At 36.8% G+C, this 22,303-nt stretch overlaps 3 protein-coding genes and 2 pseudogenes across 3 annotated transcripts; 1 reads left to right on the top strand and 4 right to left on the bottom strand.

Annotated features, from left to right (window-relative positions):
- LOC18766246 lies at positions 290 to 5,355 on the bottom strand (annotated as a pseudogene).
- Positions 5,028 to 21,946, bottom strand: LOC18766230 (succinate dehydrogenase assembly factor 1, mitochondrial). The gene is made up of 2 exons (XM_020570602.1): positions 21,863 to 21,946; positions 5,028 to 5,616 (listed from the first exon to the last, which is right to left on the bottom strand). Exon 2 carries the CDS (start codon positions 5,571 to 5,573, stop codon positions 5,316 to 5,318), a length of 258 nt encoding a protein of 85 aa, XP_020426191.1. The 5' UTR covers positions 5,574 to 5,616; positions 21,863 to 21,946; the 3' UTR covers positions 5,028 to 5,315.
- LOC18766314 (disease resistance protein RPM1) lies at positions 10,490 to 13,946 on the top strand. Its single transcript, XM_007198939.2, has 2 exons — positions 10,490 to 13,427; positions 13,688 to 13,946. Exon 1 carries the CDS (start codon positions 10,659 to 10,661, stop codon positions 13,410 to 13,412), a length of 2,754 nt encoding a protein of 917 aa, XP_007199001.1. The 5' UTR covers positions 10,490 to 10,658; the 3' UTR covers positions 13,413 to 13,427; positions 13,688 to 13,946.
- LOC18766357 lies at positions 14,785 to 19,556 on the bottom strand (annotated as a pseudogene).
- On the bottom strand, positions 20,948 to 21,972 carry LOC18766728 (succinate dehydrogenase assembly factor 1, mitochondrial). Its single transcript, XM_007201387.2, has 2 exons — positions 21,863 to 21,972; positions 20,948 to 21,524 (listed from the first exon to the last, which is right to left on the bottom strand). Exon 2 carries the CDS (start codon positions 21,492 to 21,494, stop codon positions 21,198 to 21,200), a length of 297 nt encoding a protein of 98 aa, XP_007201449.1. The 5' UTR covers positions 21,495 to 21,524; positions 21,863 to 21,972; the 3' UTR covers positions 20,948 to 21,197.

The raw sequence follows: 22,303 nt of genomic DNA, 5'->3' as shown, positions 1-22,303 counted from the left end.
ATTCTTGGCTAACGCTGGAGAAGTCACATGCTGGTGGTTTTTGAGAAGATTTAAGGATGAATCTTTATTAATGTCTGAGACAATTGAATTATTTAAGAATCTTGTAGAACTGTGATGGATTTGCAAGGATACCACAGGTTGAAGAAACCTGATGAGCTCTTGACTAGTAGTGTAGTTGCATTGCATAATGAATTGTAAAAGTAATAATAATTCTAATAATGTTGGTAATAATAGCACAATATTCAAACTCATTATAATAAAAAATAATATATAAAAAACTCACTCTTAATGAGATTAAAAAATATATATTAAATAAAAATCAGCAGTGAAAGCACTAGGAATTGTTTAATCAGCCAAGCTAGAGTACAAACAACATTTGATCAGAAAATAGCAGATACAGAAAATACAAATATTAAGTAGTGCAAAACAAGAAGCTCAGTCTTTCCATCTTCACACAAATTCATCTTTGGACCATAATCAAAATAAAATGATATGACGTACGCTCAGTCTTTCCATCTTCTCCAATTTGAGTCTGTAAAGGGATATGACGAGACAGAGCAACAACATAATCAAAATAAAATGAATGCACATATAACAGACTTGTAAATGAAAAGTGGCTTATATAGCAGTAGTTAAAGGATCTAAAATGATTAAGCTTTGGAAAGTCAATGGAAGGACAGAAAACTTACGGTGTGGGGCAAGAATCATGGGGCAAGCTTTCACCTTGCAGAAAAAGTTGCAGATGATGTTTCATAAATTTGGTCAATTTCGTGGATGTGTTGTACCTTTGGATGATCCAAGCCTCCTTCTCGTATATTTTCTATAATTTTCATCGGAACAGACCCCAATCTCAATGTTTCTAGATTCCTAAGGAATTCAAGACCATGTGGTAATGCCTTTAATTTCATGCAGCAATGAAGTATTAACAACTGGAGTTTCGGCATCACACCTTCTTCTATTGTTATATTTTTCAAGCAGGGGAAATTAAGCAACTCCAGATGTGTCAGCCTTGCAAAGCCTATATTGAAGCACAACTCATTCCCAACATATGCATTAACAAGGATAAGCCTTCTAAGACAGAGCAGTGCTTCAATGTGTGGTAGTACATCTTCTTTAAGTCTGGACCAACGTAGACTGATATCTGTGAGGCTCCTGAGTGAAGCAAACCAACTTGGTACAGTTGCTAGTTTGCCGCTCAAAAGAAGCCTTTGAAGGTGTGGCGGAGGACCTGGAAGAGAAGCAAATGCATCGATTCGAAGAAATTCCTCTTCTCTTGTAACCAATAAATACAGGTAGCAAAGGAGCTTCATCTTTTGAATGGAAGCACAAAGGTTCATCTCATTACTTCCTTTTACATTTGTAATGCCAATGTGAGTAAGTTGGGTCATGTTCCCAACAAGTTTAAAAAAGTTTCCTTCCGAGTCTGATTCAACAAATGACAAAACTTGCAATGTTTTCAACATACAAATATTGGATGGTGCTCTAATCCCTTTAGCATATCTAAATTCCCAAGATGCTCCACTGTATCAATACATAATTAGATGGCGTAGGTTTACCAACTTGGCAATTTCTTTCGGAAGTGTTTCAATCTCTGTGTCGCTGATGTCTAAGGTTTGAAGATTGCAAAGCTGTCCTATGGATTCTGGAAGTCTTTTAATTGAAGTTCTACTCAAACTTAAATATCTTAAGTTGAATAAGTACATAAGACCATCAGGCAGTTCTTCAATTGGTACATTCTCCAAATCTAGAATCCTCAACAATTTGAATTGAGAAAGCAATGTACTTGAAATAGACGGCCAGAATACACCAGTGACAAACACATGAAATGAATGAAGCTGCGACATACCTTTGCATACTTTAATTTCTCCTTCAGATGTCTGAATTGACAAACGACGAGCTCTGATTTCTTCCATTACTTCTCTACCATCATAGACAACACAAAACTTTTCTTTTTCTAATGTGGACAAAGCAAGCTCCCGCATAAGATCGTGCATCTTACATGCTTGTCTTATAGTTGGACACCTTACAACCTGCAACATGCTACGAAAATTGAGTTCCATAAGATAGCTCTCAGAAACTTCTTCCAGTGTGACCCCTTTAACATGTTCAACGAAGCCTTCAGCTATCCACAATCTAATAAGCCTTTCTGCTCGAATCAAATAATCTTCTGGGAAAATTGAACAATATAGGAAGCAATGTTTCAGTCGATATGGCAAATCGTTGAAACTGAGAAACAAGATTGTCTTCAAAGGTTCTAGGAAATGATCATTTATTAGATGCCAATTTATGCTGTTGCAGACTTTTCTCCACTCCGTAGATGACTCCTTGGAAGACGTAAGACCACCTAAAGCTACGATTGCTAGGGGTAGACCTTTACATTTCCCCAAAAGTTCCCAAGCTGATGATTCAAGCTCTGGTGGACAACGTTTCTTATGGTAAGTTGAGAATGCTTTCTTGCTGAAGAGCTCCCAAGCCTCATTCTTTTCCAACGGTTGAATACGATGAACATGGCTTTCTACTCCAAAAGAATAGAAGGCTAGGTCTTCTTTTCGAGTAGTGAGCATGATTCGACTTCCAAGCTGTCTATTTGGAAGTGCTATCCTCATTTCTTTCAAAAGTTTTATATCCCACACGTCATCCAACACAACTAGGTACCTTCTAGACTCCAAGTAGGTTACGAGTATATGTAGCAATTCCCTATAGCTCATGGAATTTAAGTCTGCAGCTGCAGGGACCTCTTCCTTCGTTGCTTGGTGGACTTCCTTGATCAAGCTTCTAAACAAATCTTCAATCACATAACTTTGGGAAGCCGTAATCCACGCATAACAGCTGAAATGTCTCTTCACACTTTCACTGGGGAAGGTTTTTGCAACTAGAGTTGTCTTCCCTGATCCTCCCATTCCGACCACAGAGATAACCGCTTGTTGTTGCTCTCCGTTCATCAGCCATCCCATCAATATTTGCTTCTTGTCTTCAATCCCCACAAGTTCGTCTTCCTTAATAAAAAGGGAAGACTCTGCTTGGTTTTTCACCCATTTTTTAATGTCATCTGAACTTGTTCCTTCTAGGGGATCAATATCGTATCTTTGATTCCTCTCTGTAATGTCCTTGATGGTTTTTGTGATTTTCTGTAACTTTTTGCCAATTTGACGCCTATACCAAAGTTTCTTTGGAATGTGAATGGCTTTGTGGAGGCAGCTTGCAAATCGACCCCTATACTTTGGAATGTGAATGGTTTTGTGGAGCCACCTTGCAAATCGACTCCTATACCAAAGATACTTTGGGTTGTGTCTGGTTCTGTGGAGCCACCTTGCAAATCGACCTCTGTTCCAATGGTTTGGAAAGCAAATGGTTCTGCGGAGCAAGCTTGCAAATCTAACCCCCACTCTGCTGCTCATGCATGTGGTACATGAACTCATCAATGATATCTTCAACATCATAGGCCAAATCTCTCACGCTAGCTACCCATGTCTCCTCTCCTTCTGTCTGCGGTTTCTTCCCCTCAGCATCCTTTAGGAAGGATTTCATGCTTATAAGCTCTTGCTTAATCTCATCAACTTGATCACGAACACCTACTATGGAGGATGCTTCGCTCTCAAGGATGCCTGCAACTTTGCCAATCAAGAGATCGGTTGCAGTTGAGGCCATATTTGCTCTTCTACTGTATCTTCGTAATCACAAAATCATATGATCAGAAATGGAATTGCCCTTACTATCTCTCTAAGAAAATTTTCTGAGAGAATTTCTGGTGTGGTGACTGATATGAGTTGAAATCAAGACATAGAATAGAGTTGATAACATAATTAAATGGAAATCAATAGATAATAATCCAAAATTAGAGTAGAGAGTGACATAACTATAGCAGAATCCAAAATAATTTCATTGACCATTTCAACTTTGTAGGGGATTCTGGTGCTCCATAAATGAAAGAAATTAGAAATCTTTTCTTAATCACACCAAACTGCAAATGTTCCCTCACTTACATTACTATATCAGACTGACATGTGGGTGATTAAATATATCTTGGGTTCTCTGAACTCAGAAGCAAGTGATGTAGTGAAAATGTGAACAAACTCTCTGTACTTGTCATCTGCATGTAAGTCCACTCCCTCCTTCCAACTTGTATTAAAATATATTTTCCTTTGAATAGGAGTGCTGACATATAATTATTTATATAAGTTTGCCCCCCATTAAAGGAAGATTTCTGCTACCCAATTAAATAAACAGAGCATGTATACTTTGATTAATCTGAACCTAAAATGCAGCATCCTTCATAGTCAATGTAGTCTAGAAGGCAGCACACGTTAGGGGAAGAGTGAAAGGAAGTCGCATAAAGTTCACTTCTTTAGGTTAATTGTTCATGGGATGAAGTGGATGAAATAAATAAACTAACAAATTAAAATTCAGAAAGAAAATGTAAAAGAGAGATCAAAACTGGTAAACTTCTATATATATGTTTCTATTTCTTTTAATACAAGCGATAATCGTCTCTAAATTAATCTAATTTACAAGGAGGGGGATTCGAACTTGGGTACAAAGGGTTCAACTTATTGCATTGGTCAACTGACTTAACCCACATTTGCATATTATTTGTCTCGATTTATAAGACAGATATATCAGTTATACTAGGTGGAAGATTGGGCAGTATAAGCAAATCCTCTTTTATATCGCATGAAAATAATAAGCTCATAGTAAGAAAAGCAATGGTTTTCTTCAATACCATTTTCTTTTGATACAATGGACTGCTTTAATTGTAATCAAGATGCTTTTGTGCAATGAGCATTCTTTGCTTGAGGTCTTGCTTTAGTGAGCCATTAAGTTGGGGACAATGGGGAAGCACATTCGCAGGATATTTTTTTATTTCAAGTCTGTTAATACTAAATGCAACTTGGAATTATATTTCAAAAGTAATATTTGCTTACCACTCCCATCAAACAAACCACAATCTTCTATCGCAACTTGTCTCAAATCAATCATTGGTCTTTTTTTATCGTCTAACGAACAATAAGCAACACAGAAAACAGGACTTGAACTATCAACAAAGACCAATAAGTTATTATTATCATTATCTGGAAGACAATCAATACACATAGCCTTAGAAGACCATGACCATCAATGAATCGCACAATTTAGAGCTTTCTGAATAGCTTACATTGAGATTTTATAGCAACATGGAAAATTCAGCCAAAAATTTATTTTCCTCTGTTACCCTGTTTAAACAATGGATCAAACTAAATTTGGCTCGACAAGTAAATGAGAATAGATGAAATTCTTACTTCAATTTGTAGGATGTTTTGTCTGCGAGAAACTGACATTCAGGGCTGATAATCCAACAACATCGGGGCTCCGAGCTGATCAAGCTGTTTCTTAGCGCGGCGAAGCAAGTACTCAATGTAAAGGAAATTTTTGCGGTCTACCTCCTTGGCATTGCGGCGGAACTCACTTGACACAAGTGACTCAATCTGCTGTCGATCTTCAGCAGATTTCGCACGGGCTGCCCTCAGAAACCCTCTGTATAGACTAAGGACTTGTTTCTGCATCCCGGAAAACCTTGGTCCCCTTGAGGCTCCCATTGCATCTTCTTTTGTTTGGCACCGGATTTGCTTTTGAGAACAACTTCAAAACGTTATGGAAATATTTTGACTTTGTTAGTTTCTTCTGTACAGAAACATAAATTACTATGTTTATCTATGTTGCACCGGTAGAGGAACGGCTATCTTGATACGATACGATAAGCCGATAAGCCAATACGTCAAATCTCTAAAAATTAGAATACAAGTATGTATTGGCGATTAAAATAATATAAATTTAAAATATATATTAATAACAAAATTGATATTTCATCAATCATATAGTAGCTAATTTTACAATACTATAATTAAAAAATATCAAAATTACACACATGTCCACATCCGGCAATCCTCCTTCCGGCCAACCGTCGTCTGCACCCTCAAAGAAGGAGGGCTCATTCACAAACCACTACACCTAACTTAATTTTGTGATATTTATTTAGTTATATAAATAATCAATGGTTGTTAAAAAAAAAAAATTAAAAAATTCATTTCAACACATATTCACACAAGAACTACAAATAAAAACAGAAACTGCCACAAAAATACAATGTAGATATCAATTCTGTAAACAGACCAAAAAAAAACAAAAACAAAAACAACAATTAATTTTATAGAAGCAAAAATTGCACTGTAGAGTATGGGAAAAAATAAACATGATGAAAGTACTAGGACGGAAATGGAAACTGCAATGCAGAAGCTGAAACTATAATGCAGAGTCTGGGCAAAAATGCACCTACTAATAATTGAGGAACTAAAAGTCAAAACCATGATGAAAGTACTAGAAAATTATACAAAAATCTCTAACCAAACATCACCTCAAACTCAAATTTGATAATATAAAAAAAAGCCAAAGTAAAAAATAAAAATTACATCAAAGAGTTGAAAAATCAACTTATAAAAAAGAAAAAATTAGCTAGAAAATTCAAATAACAATTTGATCAAGACTATACATACCTCAACTTTGTATACATTTCTGAATTATTTGCCAACAATATATTAGATCTTCGCAAAAACAAAAGAAAAAAAATCTAGTCATATGAATGTTGCCAGAAACAATTTATGTCATCACCAATGGGTATTAGTTGTATTGGTCAAGAATCCAGATCTTTAGTGTGCTCCCAAGTTGTTATGGGTTTAGGTAATCATTGTATCTCACAATTTTGATTTTTATGTTATATGAATTTCAATTTACACTTAAATTATCATATAATTTAAAATAATAATATTCGATCGTGTTATCCGACGGAGCACCAAACACAGTATAATTTAGTTAGACTATTTATCCGAACAATACCAAACGGCTTATAATACTATAGATAAACAATCAGTACTCTCTGGAACATATTAATACTATCCAACAAAAAATTAGTCAGTACAATCCGACGTACCGTTAGTTGTCTAAATTTCTTCTGATACGCCTCCTTTGGTCCGTTTGAATGAAACAATCATCAAGTAGCAATGAGTTTCATTCAAGTTGAACTTTTCAAAAACAGGCCCATTATAAAGCCCAACAAAATAAGCCCTTAATAATAAGGGTGTGCGTTATTAATGGTCACTTAATGACATATCTAATACTTTTTCTTTTCCAAAATAACACTCATTCATATGCATCTTTTATCGGATTAATTGAATAGGTTATATTAGATATATTTTGACAGTGGTTAATATGGGGCTCATATAATCTGTATTTTTATATTCACTCTATAAAATAGTATATGCTCAAAGAATTACGCTTCAACGCCTCAAGGGTTATACCTCGCCTTGTGGGACAAAAAAAGGCCTAAAGAAGCTGCTTCCATAAAATATATTACATCCTTCCAATTATGGTTGGCTGGCTAGGTCCAACCCAAAATATTTGGGTTTGGGCTAGGCTTTGTCGGACTTTTTTATTTTTTGGGTTGGGCTAGGCTAAGGCTTGAAAGGGTACGGCCCGAGCCTGCTCTTACTTAATTTATTTTTATATTACTCCATTTATTTAAGTTTACAATATAAACAAGGAAGTAACTCCAATTTGGATTTAATTAAAAATACTAGAAAATTAAATTCCCAACAAATCAAAATATGAAAATTCAATTATAATATAAGATACAGTTTATACCAATATTGATACCTCAATAAATCAATGTATACTTTATACTAAAATATCATAAAATCGTGTCTGATTATTTAATATGTAAGGAGTATAAACTGCCAAAAGTTCTTCTTTCCTAAATAACATCAGAGTATAATAACAATGCAAGAAGGCAGGGGAACGGTGTAATCAGGAACAAAATGAAAACCCTGCCTACTCCATTTCCAAATAATTTAGCAAGAAGCAGGGAACAAAAGGACCAAAGTGAATGAATATGGTTCTGTGGATTCTCTCTTTGGTTAGGAGGCATCATTACCTGTAAACAAATTATTCTATATTCCAACATTATAATTTTCAGATTCTGAAGTCTGTGAACTTGGATAACTCCAGTTGACTTTTGAAAATCCCAAGAGGTTCTAGAGGCAGAACGAAGTAAGAAAATAGAACATGGCCGGCTTGAGCTGCTTCAAATTTGTGTTTTAACGCATCTTCAGAAGAAAATGTTCAGATAGTTTATTTATGGATCCCATATTTTCTTTTTGGGTTAATTGTTTTATTAGTTCCTAAATTTAGACTCGATTTGCATTTGAGTACCTCAATTTTTAAAATGGTTCCCGTGATCCTTTAACTTCACTTTCGTTAGAACAAATGGTCCTGCCGTCAATTTTATTAACTTTTTCTATTAAATGCAGGGGCAAAATGGTATTTTTATACCATAGTAACAAATACCCGACCTTAATTGCAATCCAATAAAATAATAATAATTTATAATAATTTCACGATACTATATGGTGAAATTTAAGCTTTCCAACTCTTTCAAAATGTAGTTTATTGATTTTATATGAATTATAATTGAATTAATATATTAGTTGGCCCTGAGTATGAGTTGACCCGTGTCCGGAGAGTGTCTTGACCATGGATGGGGATTGTCCTGACCGTAGACATGACGTTGATCTTTGAACACAGGAGTCTGACACTTTGAAACTTGAGCTTAGTGGAATGTCTATGCAACATAGGCCATGAGTGAGGTGGAGAGGGGTGTGTCATGGGTGGCTGATAGGTTTATGATTTTTTCTTTATTGTTTTTGTTTTCCTTATTTTAATTTATATAGACTTAATGGTGTTAAGTTGGAGTTAATTATATGGATAAGTGCCAAAATTTAAAAATTGACATGTCATATCTTGAGTGGTTAGATTATTATAATAGTTCAAATCTTGTGAAATGTAGGTAAATGCACAATCACTAAATGTAGAGGCTCAATATCTAGATGACGTTAACGTTGATATAAAACAAGGGAGCTGATTTTCTCACTCTCCTTTTCTCCACTTACACTCCCTTTTAATTTTTTAATACTTTTTAATCAAGTTTGTTCTTTTTTGTTCTTTATCTTTCCTATTTTACCCTTATCTTGAATTAAGGTTTTGATAACTAAAATTAAGAAAATTTAATAGAAAAAAAAAAGTCACAACGGCTTCTTCTCATTCATCATGTCTTTTCCACTTCTCCTACCCAAAGCTACTCTCAGAGCAATTCATAAAATAGAACAATCCTTCTCCTACCCAAAGCAAATACTCTTTAATTTTTAGTGAAATGTTAGCCACAGATGAAGACCAAACATTAGAGTCTGAGTTGCCTAGACAAATATACAGTGTTAATTATTTTTTATTTGTTGAAAGGAAAAAGAATACTTAAAATATAGTGCAAGTTGAAAAATTAAGTATAAAGAAAAAGAAAAAGAAAAAATATAAAAGTGAAGTAAAAAAGAAATAAAGTAGGATAATGGTAGAATAGGAAAAAAGAAGAACAAAAAAGAACAAAATTGATTAAAAGTATTGAAAATAAAATAAAAAGGAGTGTAAGTGGAGAAAATGAGAGTGAGAAAATCAATTTCCTAAAACAAAATGTTAATTATCTATGTTGGAGCAGTTGTCCATATATTGTCGTCTTATAGGTACATAGGAAAAGGTCCAATTCAAGATGTGCCTACTCCATTTATAATTTCTTAGAGAGAACAAAGAGGTCCAATTCAAGATGTGCCAACCAATTATTAAAAAAAAAAAAAAAACAGCTGTAAACATGAAAGCAAATTGAAAAGAAGAAAAAAGTAACAATAATAGAGGAATCATTACTTGTAGACGTATACATTACGACAAAAAGGGATAAAATAATTGAAGTTGCATCACGTACATTATGACAAAACAAGGAACCAGTTTCAAAGATTGAATCAGAAAATGAGCATCTAATCTGATCTTGCCAGCTAAAATGAAATAAACAATAGAGGAATCATTACTTGTAGTAATAGTGCAAGAAGTTTTTTTAATGGGTGGTTGTCCCATCTTGAATTGGACCTCTTTGTTCTCTTCTTCGAGAAATTATAAAATAGTATGGAACTCTCACATGACATTTGCCACTGATCACTTGAGAATTTGAGAGATGGAGTGGAGAGAGGAAAGAAAAACAAATAGGGAGATTCACTATTATATCCAATATGGGGGCCCAAATTATAAAAATATCCTATATAAAATGGACTTTAGAAACACACCCAAAGCCCATTTACAACATAACAAAAAAGCTTTTAACTTCTTATAAATTACAAAACTGCCATTAATTTTTTAAAACAAGTCCAATCCCAAAATCTCATAAAAATACTCAAAGCACTCAATAGGGTATCAAAGTAATTTAATAATCAATATTAAATTCAATAAGGCCAGCTATCATTTTTTGGGTCTTTTTTGGGTTTGTTTATAGGAATTCAATTGTGTAGGGTTTATTTATAATATTAGTGCTAGAAATGGGTATATCACTAAATATCTCAAACAAATATGACTAAAAAAAAAAGAGAGAGGGAGCTTCCACTGATACAATTTCAAATCACTGAAATTTCTTGCACATTGGAGGAGCCTCCACTGCCAGCTGAAATCGTCACTTGATTCATTTGGCTCATCTTTCAACCTTTCCTATATTCAAATTCGTTCTACCATTGTGAGCAACTAGTTTGGATACAAGGCCAATTATGGCCTTGCCAACAGACCTCTTGATTGGCAAAATTGTGACCATTCTTGAGAACGAAGCATCCTCCATAGCCGGTGTTTGTGATGAAATTGATGACATCAAGCAGGAGCTTGTAAGCATGACGGCCTTCCTCAATGATACTGAGGGCAAGAATGTACGCAGCGAAGGTGGGAGGACGTGGGTTGCAAGCGTCAGAGGCATGGCCTATGATGTTGAAGACATCATTGACGAGTTCATGTATCACATGTATAAGCGAGGATGTCATGATGGTCGATTTGCAAGGTGGTTCCACCAAACTATTCGCATTCCACAGAATGTTTGGTTCAGACGTCAAATGTCAAAGAAGTTGCGGAAAATCTCAATAATGATTAAAGCCATTCCGGATAGGAATCAGAGATATGGTGTCGGTGGATTAGAAGGAACAAGTAGTGCTTGTGATGATGTTAGCAAATTGATGCGGAACCAAGCGGAATCTTCTCTTTTTATTAAGGAAGATGAGCTCGTGGGGATTGAAAGAAAGAAGCAACTATTGATCAATTGGTTGATGAATGGAGAGCAACAGCAAACGCTTCTCTCTGTGGTGGGGATGGGCGGATCAGGGAAGACGACTTTAGTTGCAAAGACCTTCAACGACGAAAGGGTCAAGAAACAATTCCACTGTTGTGCTTGGGTAACTATTTCACAAACTTATGTGATTGACGACTTGTTTAGAAGCTTGATTAAGGAATTCCACGAAGCAAACAAGGAAAAGGTCCCTGCAGACATGAATTCCATGACATATAGAGAATTGCTACAGGTGCTGGTCAATTACTTGGAGTCTAAAAGGTACATGGTTGTATTGGATGATGTTTGGGATATCAAACTTTGGAAAGAAATTAGGATTGCACTCCCAAATACACAGCTTGGAAGTCGAATCATGCTTACTACTCGAAAAGAAGACGTAGCATCCTCTTCTTTTGGAGTACAAAGTCATATTCACCACATTCAACTCCTCAAAAAGAATGAGGCTTGGGAGCTATTCAGCAGCAAAGCATTCTCAGCTTACCAGAATAACTGTTGTCCACCAGAACTTCAATCATTGGCTGAGGAAGTTGTAGAAAAGTGTGAAGGCCTACCTCTGGCAATCGTGGCTTTAGGTGGTCTGATGTCCTCCAAGAAGCCATTCGAGTGGAAGCAAGTCTACAACAGCTTAAACTTGCATTTAACTATCCCGTTGTTAGAGCGAGTGCAGAACATCTTATTTCTTAGTTTTGATGATTTACCATACCCATTGAAGCACTGTTTTCTATACTGTTCCCTTTTCCCAGAAGACTATTTGATTCGAAGAAAGAGGCTCATTAGGTTGTGGATAGCTGAAGGGTTTATTCAAGATGGAAAAGGCACCACACCAGAAGAAGTTGCTGAGAGCTATCTTATGCAGCTCATTTTCCGTAGCATGCTACATGTTGTTAAGAGGAATGAAAGTGGAAGGCCAAAAGCATGTAAGATGCACGACCTTATGCGGGAGCTTGCTCTGTCTAAATCAGAAAAAGAAAAGTTCGGTGCTGTATATGATGGAAAAGAAGCTATGGACGAAGTTCAAGTGCGCCGCTTGTCAATTCAAACCACTGGAGGAGAAATTAAATTAGGCACTGGTATGGCACAACTTCGTTCTTTTCTTGTGTTTGTTTATAACGTGTCCTCATCCTCTTCCTCGAATACATTGCCTTCTGGATGCAAATTGTTGAGGGTGCTAGATTTGCAATATGTTCCAATTGATATACCGCCAAAAGAACTTGCGTACTTATTCAATTTAAGATACTTAAATTTAAGGGGAACTACAGTTAAGAAGCTTCCTGAATCCATTGGAAACCTCCGCAACCTTCAAACTTTGGATATCAGGGACTCAAAGATAGAGGTACTTCCAAGTGGAATTGCCAAGTTGCAAAACTTGCGCCATCTTATTATGTATCGTCGCACTGAAGAGCATAGGGGCTTCAGATATGTGAATGGGACAAGATCACCATCAAATATATGTATGTTGAAGAAATTGCAAGTTTTGGCGTGTGTTGACTTAGAAGGAAACATTGTTAAACTTGTGGGTAATATGACCCAACTTAGAAGGATTGGAATTACGAATGTAAAAGAAACAGACGAGATGGACCTATGTGCCTCAATTCAAAAGATGAAGCAACTTCACTACTTGGGTCTAATGTCAAGCGATGAAGAGGAAGTTCTTCAAACAAACGCACTATGCTCACCTCCTCCCCACCTTCAAACTCTTGTTTTGGTTGGCAAATTGGAAATTGTGCCACGTTGGTTCTTTTCACTCCAGAGCCTCACAAAATTGCACCTGCATTGGTCTAGAATTGAAGAAGATTTGCTACCTTACATTGAAGCACTGCCCAATCTGGAAGGTCTTATACTTGTTAATGCATATGCTGGCAGAGAGTTATGTTTCAGCAGAGGCTTTGTAAAGCTTAAGGATTTGCGTTTCGTTGTTTGCCCCTTATTGAACAAGATAACTATAGAAAAAGGGGTGATGTCTAATCTCCAATCCTTATACCTTGATGAGTGCCTAGAACTAAACACAATGCCACAGGGTCTTCAATACCTCACTGAACTAAAAGAATTGAAATTGACGTTTGTATCAAAGGAACTTGCGGATTCCATACGAGAAGGAGGTGTGGATCGTGAAAATGTACAACACATTCCTGAGATCGACTATTTTTACAAATCGTCACTGGGGAGGGTGTGTCGTGAAAGCTTGTCCTAGTTGTTTTGGAAGGAGGTATGTAAGGTTTTAATTTCTTTTTTTGGTCTCCTCGTTTTCCTTTTTTGCTTTTTATATATGCCTTGAGTTCTGTAATCTTGCATCATATAAACTATTCTGGTACAAACTGTTGTCATGTCATCCACAAGTTTGTTAAGGCCGTGTATTTTTGTCCATGGACTAAATACTAAGTCTGCAATAGTTAATTTTGATAGCACAAGAATTTTGTATTGAAATTCTGTTTGATTATCATTTCGCTTTTGTTGTTTGCCATGCAGAATCTAGTATGAGACTGAAAGATTTTACCATGTTGCGCGTAGAAGAGCCCTTGCTTCCTTGTGTGAGACTACAAATTTTAATTATTTTCCATCACTATCTCAAGTTTTATTTGAAGCCATTTGATCATTAATGAGTTTTTTTTGAGACTATGGAATCTTATGTAATTTGATTCGTGAGTGTGTTTGCTATTTGATTATGTAATGCCTTAAGAAGCACTAATCAGGATCTAATGCTCAATTTTATTTTGAGAGTTTCCTACCCAATAAATAACATCAGTAACAATGCACGGCAGGGGCAAGGTGAAATCAGGGAGAAAATGAAAACCCTGCCTACTTCATTTCCAAATAATTTAGCAAAGCAGAGAACAAAATGAGCAAAGTGAATGAAAATGGTTCTGTGGATTCTCACTTTGCTTAGGCCTTCCATGGAGGAATCATCACTTGTAATCAAAGTTTTCCATATTTTTACATTATAAATTCCAGATTCTGAGGAATCATCACTGGATAACTCCAGTTGACTTTTGAAAATCAAAAGAGCTTCCAGTCGCAGAAACTAAGTAAGAAAATAGAAAGCACGGCCGAACGGCCTGAGCTGCTTCAAATTATGAACGAGACTATTTAAAAGCTTAATTCTTGGCTAACGCTGGAGAAGTCACATGCTGGTGGTTTTTGAGAAGATTAAGGATGAATCTTTATTAATGGCTGAGACAATTGAATTATTTAAGAATCTTGTAGAACTGTGATGGTTTTACCAAAGCTGCAGAATATGATTAATAATTGCAAGGATACCACAGGTTGAAGAAACTTGATGAGCTCCTGACTTATTTAAGAATCTAGTAGTGTAGTTGCATTGCATAATGAATTGTAAAAGTAATAATAATTCTAATAATGTTGGTAATAATAGCACAATATTCAAACTCATTATAATAAAAAATAATATATAAAAAACTCACTCTTAATGAGATGAAAAAAAAATATATTAAATAAAAATCAGCAGTGAAAGCACAAGGAATTGTTTAATCAGCCAAGCTAGAGTACAAACAACATTTGATCAGAAAATACAAATATTAAGTAGTGCAAAACAAGAAGCTCAGTCTTTCCATCATCTCCAATTTGAGTCTGTAAAGGGATATGACGAGACAGAGCAACACCATAATCAAAATAAAATGAATGCACATATAACAGACTTGTAAATGAGAAGTGGCTTATATAGCAGTAGTTAAAGGATCTAAAATGATTAAGCTTTGGAAAGTCAATGGAAGGACAGAAACCTTACGGTGTGGGGAAAGAACCATGGGGCAAGCTTTCATCTTGCAGAAGAAGTTGCAGATGATGTTTCGTAAATTTGGTCAATTTCGCGGATGTGTTGTACCTTCGGATGATCCACGCCTCCTTCTCGTATATTTTCTATCATTTTCATCGGAACAGACCCCAATCTCAATGTTTCTAGATTCCTAAGGAATTCAAGACCGTGTGGTAATGCCTTTAATTTCATGCAGCAATGAAGTATTAACAACTGGAGTTTCGGCATCACACCTTCTTCTATTGTTATATTTTTCAAGCAGGGGAAATTAAGCAACTCCAGATGTGTCAGCCATGCAAAGCCTATATTGAAGCACAACTCATTCCCAACATATGCATTAACAAGGATAAGCCTGTGGTAGTACATCTTCAATAAGTCTAGACCAACGTAGACTGATATCTGTGAGGCTCCTGAGTGAAGAAAACCAACTTGGTACAGTTGCTAGTTTGCCGCTCAAAAGAAGCCTTTGAAGGTGTGGCGGAGGACCTGGAAGAGAAGCAAATGCATCGATTCGAAGAAATTCCTCTTCTCTTGTAACCAATAAATACAGGTAGCGAAGGAGCTTCATCTTTTGAATGGAAGCACAAGGGTTCATCTCATTACTTCCTTTTACATTTGTAATGCCAATGTGAGTAAGTTGGGTCATGTTCCCAACAAGTTTAAAAAAGTTTCCTTCCGAGTCTGATTCAACAAATGACAAAACTTGCAATTTTTTCAACATACAAATATTGGATGGTGCTCTAATCCCTTTAGCATATCTAACTGTATCGATACATAATTAGATGGCGTAGGTTTACCAACTTGGCAATTTCTTTCAGAAGTGTTTCAATCTCTGTGTCGCTGATGTCTAAGGTTTGAAGATTGCAAAGCTGTCCTATGGATTCTGGAAGGTATTTAATTGAAGTTCTACTCAAACTTAAATATCTTAAGTTGAATAAGTACATAAGACCATCAGGCAGTTCTTCAATTGGTACATCCTCCAAATCTAGAATCCTCAACAATTTGAATTGAGAAAGCAATGTACTTGAAATAGACGGCTAGAATACACCAGTGACAAACACATGAAATGAACGAAGCTGCGACATACCTTTGCATACTTTAATTTCTCCTTCAGATGTCTGAATTGACAAACGACGAGCTCTGATTTCTTCCATTACTTCTCTACCATCATAGACAACACAAAACTTTTCTTTTTCTAATGCGGACAAAGCAAGCTCCCGCATAAGATCGTGCATCTTACATGCTTGTCTTATAGTTGGACACCTTACAACCTGCAACATGCTACGAAAATTGAGTTCCATAAGATAGCTCTCAGAAACTTCTTCCAGTGTGACCCCTTTAACATGTTCAACGAAGCCTTCAGCTATCCACAATCTAATAAGCCTTTCTGCTCGAATCAAATAATCTTCTGGGAAAATTGAACAATATAGGAAGCAATGTTTCAGTCGATATGGCAAATCGTTGAAACTGAGAAACAAGATTGTCTTCAAAGGTTCTAGGACATGATCATTTATTAGATGCCAATTTATGCCGTTGCAGACTTTTCTCCACTCCGTAGATGACTCCTTGGAAGACAATGTTGGCGTGACTTGTGGATATTGACTTACTTTCCTTACACACCAAGAATTCCTATTATAATTGTAATTGATTTACTTTAATTCCTGATTTCCTACTGCAAATAGATTTAGGAATTTATTATTTACTTCCCATTCAGGTTTCGTTGTATTATAAATATGACCTCCTACAAGGAGAAGAATACACAGAAAATTCCCACAAACAAATATTCTCTCATAGTTTTAATATTTTAGCATGGTATCAGAGCCTAGTTCGATCTAGGGACCTGTGCTTGTGTTCTTCTTGAAATTTAAGTGCTCTTCTCCCCCCCTTGAGAGGGGGGGAGGGGGAGTGAAAGGGATATGTTTATTGACCTATCCCAATTACCTTGACATATTTCCATGAAGATGTTGCTTATTTCTTGACTCCGAAGACCCCTTCTCTTCAAGGGGAGAGGAAGATTGAAGAGAATTTGTGTCTGAGTGAATTAGCTAAAGTTTATATGGAAGAATTTATTGTTGCCATTGCCGTGCTCATGGGGTTTCGGTGTTCTGCCTTACCTATTGTCGTGCTCACAGGGTTTCTGTGTTCTGCCTTATCAATTGCTGTGCTCACACAGTTTCTGTGTTCTGCCTTACCTACTGCCATGCTCATATGGTTCTGTGTTCTGCCTTATCTACACCCGTGCTTACAGAGTTTGCTCTTGTGTTTCCGCTGTGAACTTTGTTTTAGTTTGTCACTTGTTTCACTCGTGGTTGACTAAAAGATCTTCTCTACAATTGGTGTTTCTCAAGTATGGTGTCCTGTGACTCGCTTGTCAAGTTGGGCCTGCGAAATATCTTTGCCCAACTTGAGGGGGAGTGTTGGCGAGTCCTTATTTCATTAGAATTTTGGTTACTTACCAATTATATTTTGTCCTATTGTAATAGAGATTATTTTATTTAGTGTTATGGGGGTTGATGATTTTTTCAACCCTCATAGAGGTAGCACCACCGACTCATTCTCTCATTCTCCACCAACCATCGTTGAGTTGAGTGCCCAGATGGCTCCGCTCTACAGATGCAGACTTTTACCCCGAACCTAATCCAGAATCAGGATCCTCTTTTGACGACCCCGACTCTGACTTCGACCCTGACGACAACGACCCCGACCCCGACTCCGAAGACGACCCCGACCCCGACTCCGAAGACGACCTCGACCCCGACTCCGAAGACGACCTCGACCCCGACCCCGACCCCGACTCCGAAGACGACCCCGACCCCCACTCCGATGATGACCCCAACCTCGAATTTGTCTATGATTCAGATTCCGATCCCAATTCCTACTCAACTGTATCTTATACATCTTCTGCTGCACAGATTATGACTTCTCGACTAACGACCCCGATACATGAACCAAATTGCGCATTTTGTGAAATCCGAGGATCAATTGGCGGATATTTTGACAAATGCGATTTTCAGTAAAGCATTCCACAATTCACTAGATCAGTTGGGCATTGGCGACATTTATGCACCAACGTGAGGGGGAGTGTTGGCGTGACTTGTGGATATTGACTTACTTTCCTTACACACCAAGAATTCCTATTATAATTGTAATTGATTTACTTTAATTCCTGATTTCCTACTGCAAATAGATTTAGGAATTTATTATTTACTTCCCATTCAGGTTTCGTTGTATTATAAATATGACCTCCTACAAGGAGAAGAATACACAGAAAATTCCCACAAACAAATATTCTCTCATAGTTTTAATATTTTAGCAAAGACCACCTAAAGCTACGATTGCTAGGGGTAGACCTTTACATTTCCCCAAAAGTTCCCAAGCTGATGATTCAAGCTCTGGTGGACAACGTTTCTTATGGTAAGTTGAGAATGCTTTCTTGCTGAAGAGCTCCCAAGCCTCATTCTTTTCCAACGGTTGAATACGATGAACATGGCTTTCTACTCCAAAAGAATAGAAGGCTATGTCTTCTTTTCGAGTAGTGAGCATGATTCGACTTCCAAGCTGTCTATTTGGAAGTGCTATCCTCATTTCTTTCAAAAGTTTTATATCCCACACGTCATCCAACACAACTAGGTACCTTCTAGACTCCAAGTAGGTTACGAGTATATGTAGCAATTCCCTATAGCTCATGGAATTTAAGTCTGCAGCTGCAGGGACCTCTTCCTTCGTTGCTTGGTGGACTTCCTTGATCAAGCTTCTAAACAAATCTTCAATCACATAACTTTGGGAAACCGTAATCCACGCATAACAGCTGAAATGTCTCTTCACACTTTCACTGGTGAAGGTTTCTGCAACTAGAGTTGTCTTCCCTGATCCTCCCATCCCGACCACAGAGATAACCGGTTGTTGTTCCTCTCCGTTCATCAGCCATCCCATCAATATTTGCTTCTTGTCTTCAATCCCCACAAGTTCGTCTTCCTTAATAAAAAGGGAAGACTCTGCTTGGTTTTTCACCCATTTTTTAATGTCATCTGAACTTGTTCCTTCTAGGGGATCAATATCGTATCTTTGATTCCTCTCTGTAATGTCCTTGATGGTTTTTGTGATTTTCTGTAACTTTTTGCCAATTTGACGCCTATACCAAAGTTTCTTTGGAATGTGAATGGCTTTGTGGAGGCAGCTTGCAAATCGACCCCTATACTTTGGAATGTGAATGGTTTTGTGGAGCCACCTTGCAAATCGACCTCTGTTCCAATGGTTTGGAAAGCAAATGGTTCTGCGGAGCAAGCTTGCAAATCTAACCCCACTCTGCTGCTCATGCATGTGGTACATGAACTCATCAATGATATCTTCAACATCATAGGTCAAATCTCTCACTCTAGCTACCCACGTCTCCTCTCCTTCTGTCTGCGGTTTCTTCCCCTCAGCATCCTTCAGGAAGGATTTCATGCTTATAAGCACTTGCTTAATCTCATCAACTTGATCACGAACACCTACTATGGAGCATACCTCGCTCTCAAGAATGCCTGCAACTTTGCCAATTAAGAGATCGGTTGCAGTTGAGGCCATATTTGCTCTTCTACTGTATCTTCGTAATCATATGATAAGAAATGGAATTGCCCTTACTATCTCTCTAAGAAAATTTTCTGAGAGAATTTCTGGGTGGTGACTGATATGAGTTGAAATCAAGACATAGAATAGAGTTGAAAAACATAATTAAATGGAAATCAATAGATAACAATCCAAAATTAGAGTAGAGAGTGACATAACTATAGCAGAATCCAAAATAATTTCATTGACCATTTCAACTTTGTAGGGGATTCTGGTGCTCCATAAATGAAAGAAATTAGAAATCTTTTCTTAATCACACCAAACTGCAAATGTTGCCTCACTAACATTACTATATCAGACTGACATGTGGGTGATTAAATATATCTTGGGTTCTCTGAACTCAGAAGCAAGTGATGTAGTGAAAATGTGAACAAACTCTCTGTACTTGTCATCTGCATGTAAGTCCACTCCCTCCTTCCAACTTGTATTAAAATATATTTTCCTTTGAATAGGAGTGCTGACATATAATTATTTATATAAGTTTGCCCCCCATTAAAGGAAGATTTCTGCTACCCAATTAAATAAACAGAGCATGTATATGTGGTGTCAGGCTTTGATTAATCTGAACCTAAAATGCAGCATCCTTCATAGTCAATGTAGTCTAGAAGGCAGCACACGTTAGGGGAAGAGTGAAAGGAAGTCGCATAAAGTTCACTTCTTTAGGTTAATTGTTCATGGGATGAAGTGGATGAAATAAATAAACTAACAAATTAAAATTCAGAAAGAAAATGTAAAAGAGAGATCAAAACTGGTAAACTTCTATATATATGTATATATGTTTCTATTTCTTTTAATACAAGCGATAATCATTTCTAAATTAATCTAATTTACAAGGAGGGGGATTCGAACTTGGGTACAAAGGGTCCAACTTATTGCATTGGTCAACTGACTTAACCCACATTTGCATATTATTTGTCCCGATTTATAAGACAGATATATCAGTTATACTAGATGGAAGATTGGGCAGTATAAGCAAATCCTCTTTTATATCGCATGAAAATAATAAGCTCATAGTAAGAAAAGCAATGGTTTTCTTCAATACCATTTTCTTTTGATACAATGGACTGCTTTAATTGTAATCAAGATGCTTTTGTGCAATGAGCATTCTTTGCTTGAGGTCTTGCTTTAGTGAGCCATTAAGTTGGGGACAATGGGGAAGCACATTCGCAGGATATTTTTTTATTTCAAGTCTGTTAATACTAAATGCAACTTGGAATTATATTTCAAAAGTAATATTTGCTTACCCCTCCCATCAAACAAACCACAATCTTCTATCGCAACTTGTCTCAAATCAATCATTGTTCTTTTTTTATCGTCTAACGAACAATAAGCAACACGGAAAACAGGACTTGAACTCTCAACAAAGACCAATAAGCTATTATTATCATTATCTGGAAGACAGTCAATACACATAGCCTTAGAAGACCATGACCATCAATGAATCGCACAATTTAGAGCTTTCTGAATAGCTTACATTGAGATTTTATAGCAACATGGAAAATTCAGCCAAAAATTTATTTTCCTCTGTTACCCTGTTTAAACAATGGATCAAACTAAATTTGGCTCGACAAGTAAATAAGAATAGATGAAATTCTTACTTCAATTTGTGGGATGTTTTGTCTGCGAGAAACTGACATTCAGGGCTGATAATCCAACAACATCGGGGCTCCTGAGCTGATCAAGCTGTTTCTTAGCGCGGCGAAGCAAGTACTCAATGTAAAGAAAATTTTTGCGGTCTACCTCCTTGGCATTGCGGCGGAACTCACTTGACACAAGTGACTCAATCCGCTGTCGATCTTCAGCAGATTTTGCACGGGCTGCCCTCAGAAACGGTCTGTATAGACTAAGGACTTGTTTCTGCATCCCAGAAAGCCTTGGTCCACGGGAGAGTCCCATTGCATCTTCTTTTGTTTGGCACCAGATTTGCTTTTGAGAACAACTTCAAAACGTTATGAAAAATATTTTGACTTTGTTGTTTCTTCTCTATAGAAACATAAATTTGTATGTTTATCTATGTTGCAACGGTACCGGTACAGATACAATACGATAAGCCGATACGTCAAAAACTAGGATACAGGTACGTCCCGATACGGAGATTAAAATAATATAAATTAAAAATAATAAATAGCAAAATTGATATTTCATCCGTCATGTTCTAATTATTCAATGCATAAAACAAAATACTAGTCTCCATAAGAAAAGAAGAAAAGAAGATACAGTCAGCAGCAGCAACTACAAAGAAAAGAAGAACCGACTCAAAATACCTCTGTGACGAGTAGAGAAGAAGATGTCGATTCCACTGGTTAGGTCGAGTCGCCGCCTTCTTCCTTTTTCAGTTTTTCTTTTTCTTTCTCTTCGTTGGAATGGATCTGAGCAGAGTAGAGAGAAAAGCAGCCCCTAAAACTAGATGTCGACACGTGTATTACAATATCAGGTTTCGCAATTTACCGTCTTCAGGCCAAATATTCTTTTTGTTTTAAAAAAGACCACAAAAGTTTTCTTGTATTTGCAAAATAACCCCACCGTATCCTTAACCGTATCAGGACAGTATCATGCGCGTGTCCTTCATGTATTGGAGACGTATTGGCCAGTCAACTTTGCATACTCCATTTCGCGTATCTTATACATATCAAGGACGTATCGTAAATATCATATTAGTTACTTGCCCGATACGAACAAAATTTACCACACAAATAGAAGAGGGT

This window comes from Prunus persica, chromosome G8 (genome assembly GCF_000346465.2).
Source record: "Prunus persica cultivar Lovell chromosome G8, Prunus_persica_NCBIv2, whole genome shotgun sequence".
Taxonomy (NCBI): domain Eukaryota; kingdom Viridiplantae; phylum Streptophyta; class Magnoliopsida; order Rosales; family Rosaceae; genus Prunus; species Prunus persica.
The sequence above is the reverse complement of the archived record's forward strand: the minus strand, read 5'-3'. Positions and strand labels throughout refer to the sequence as shown.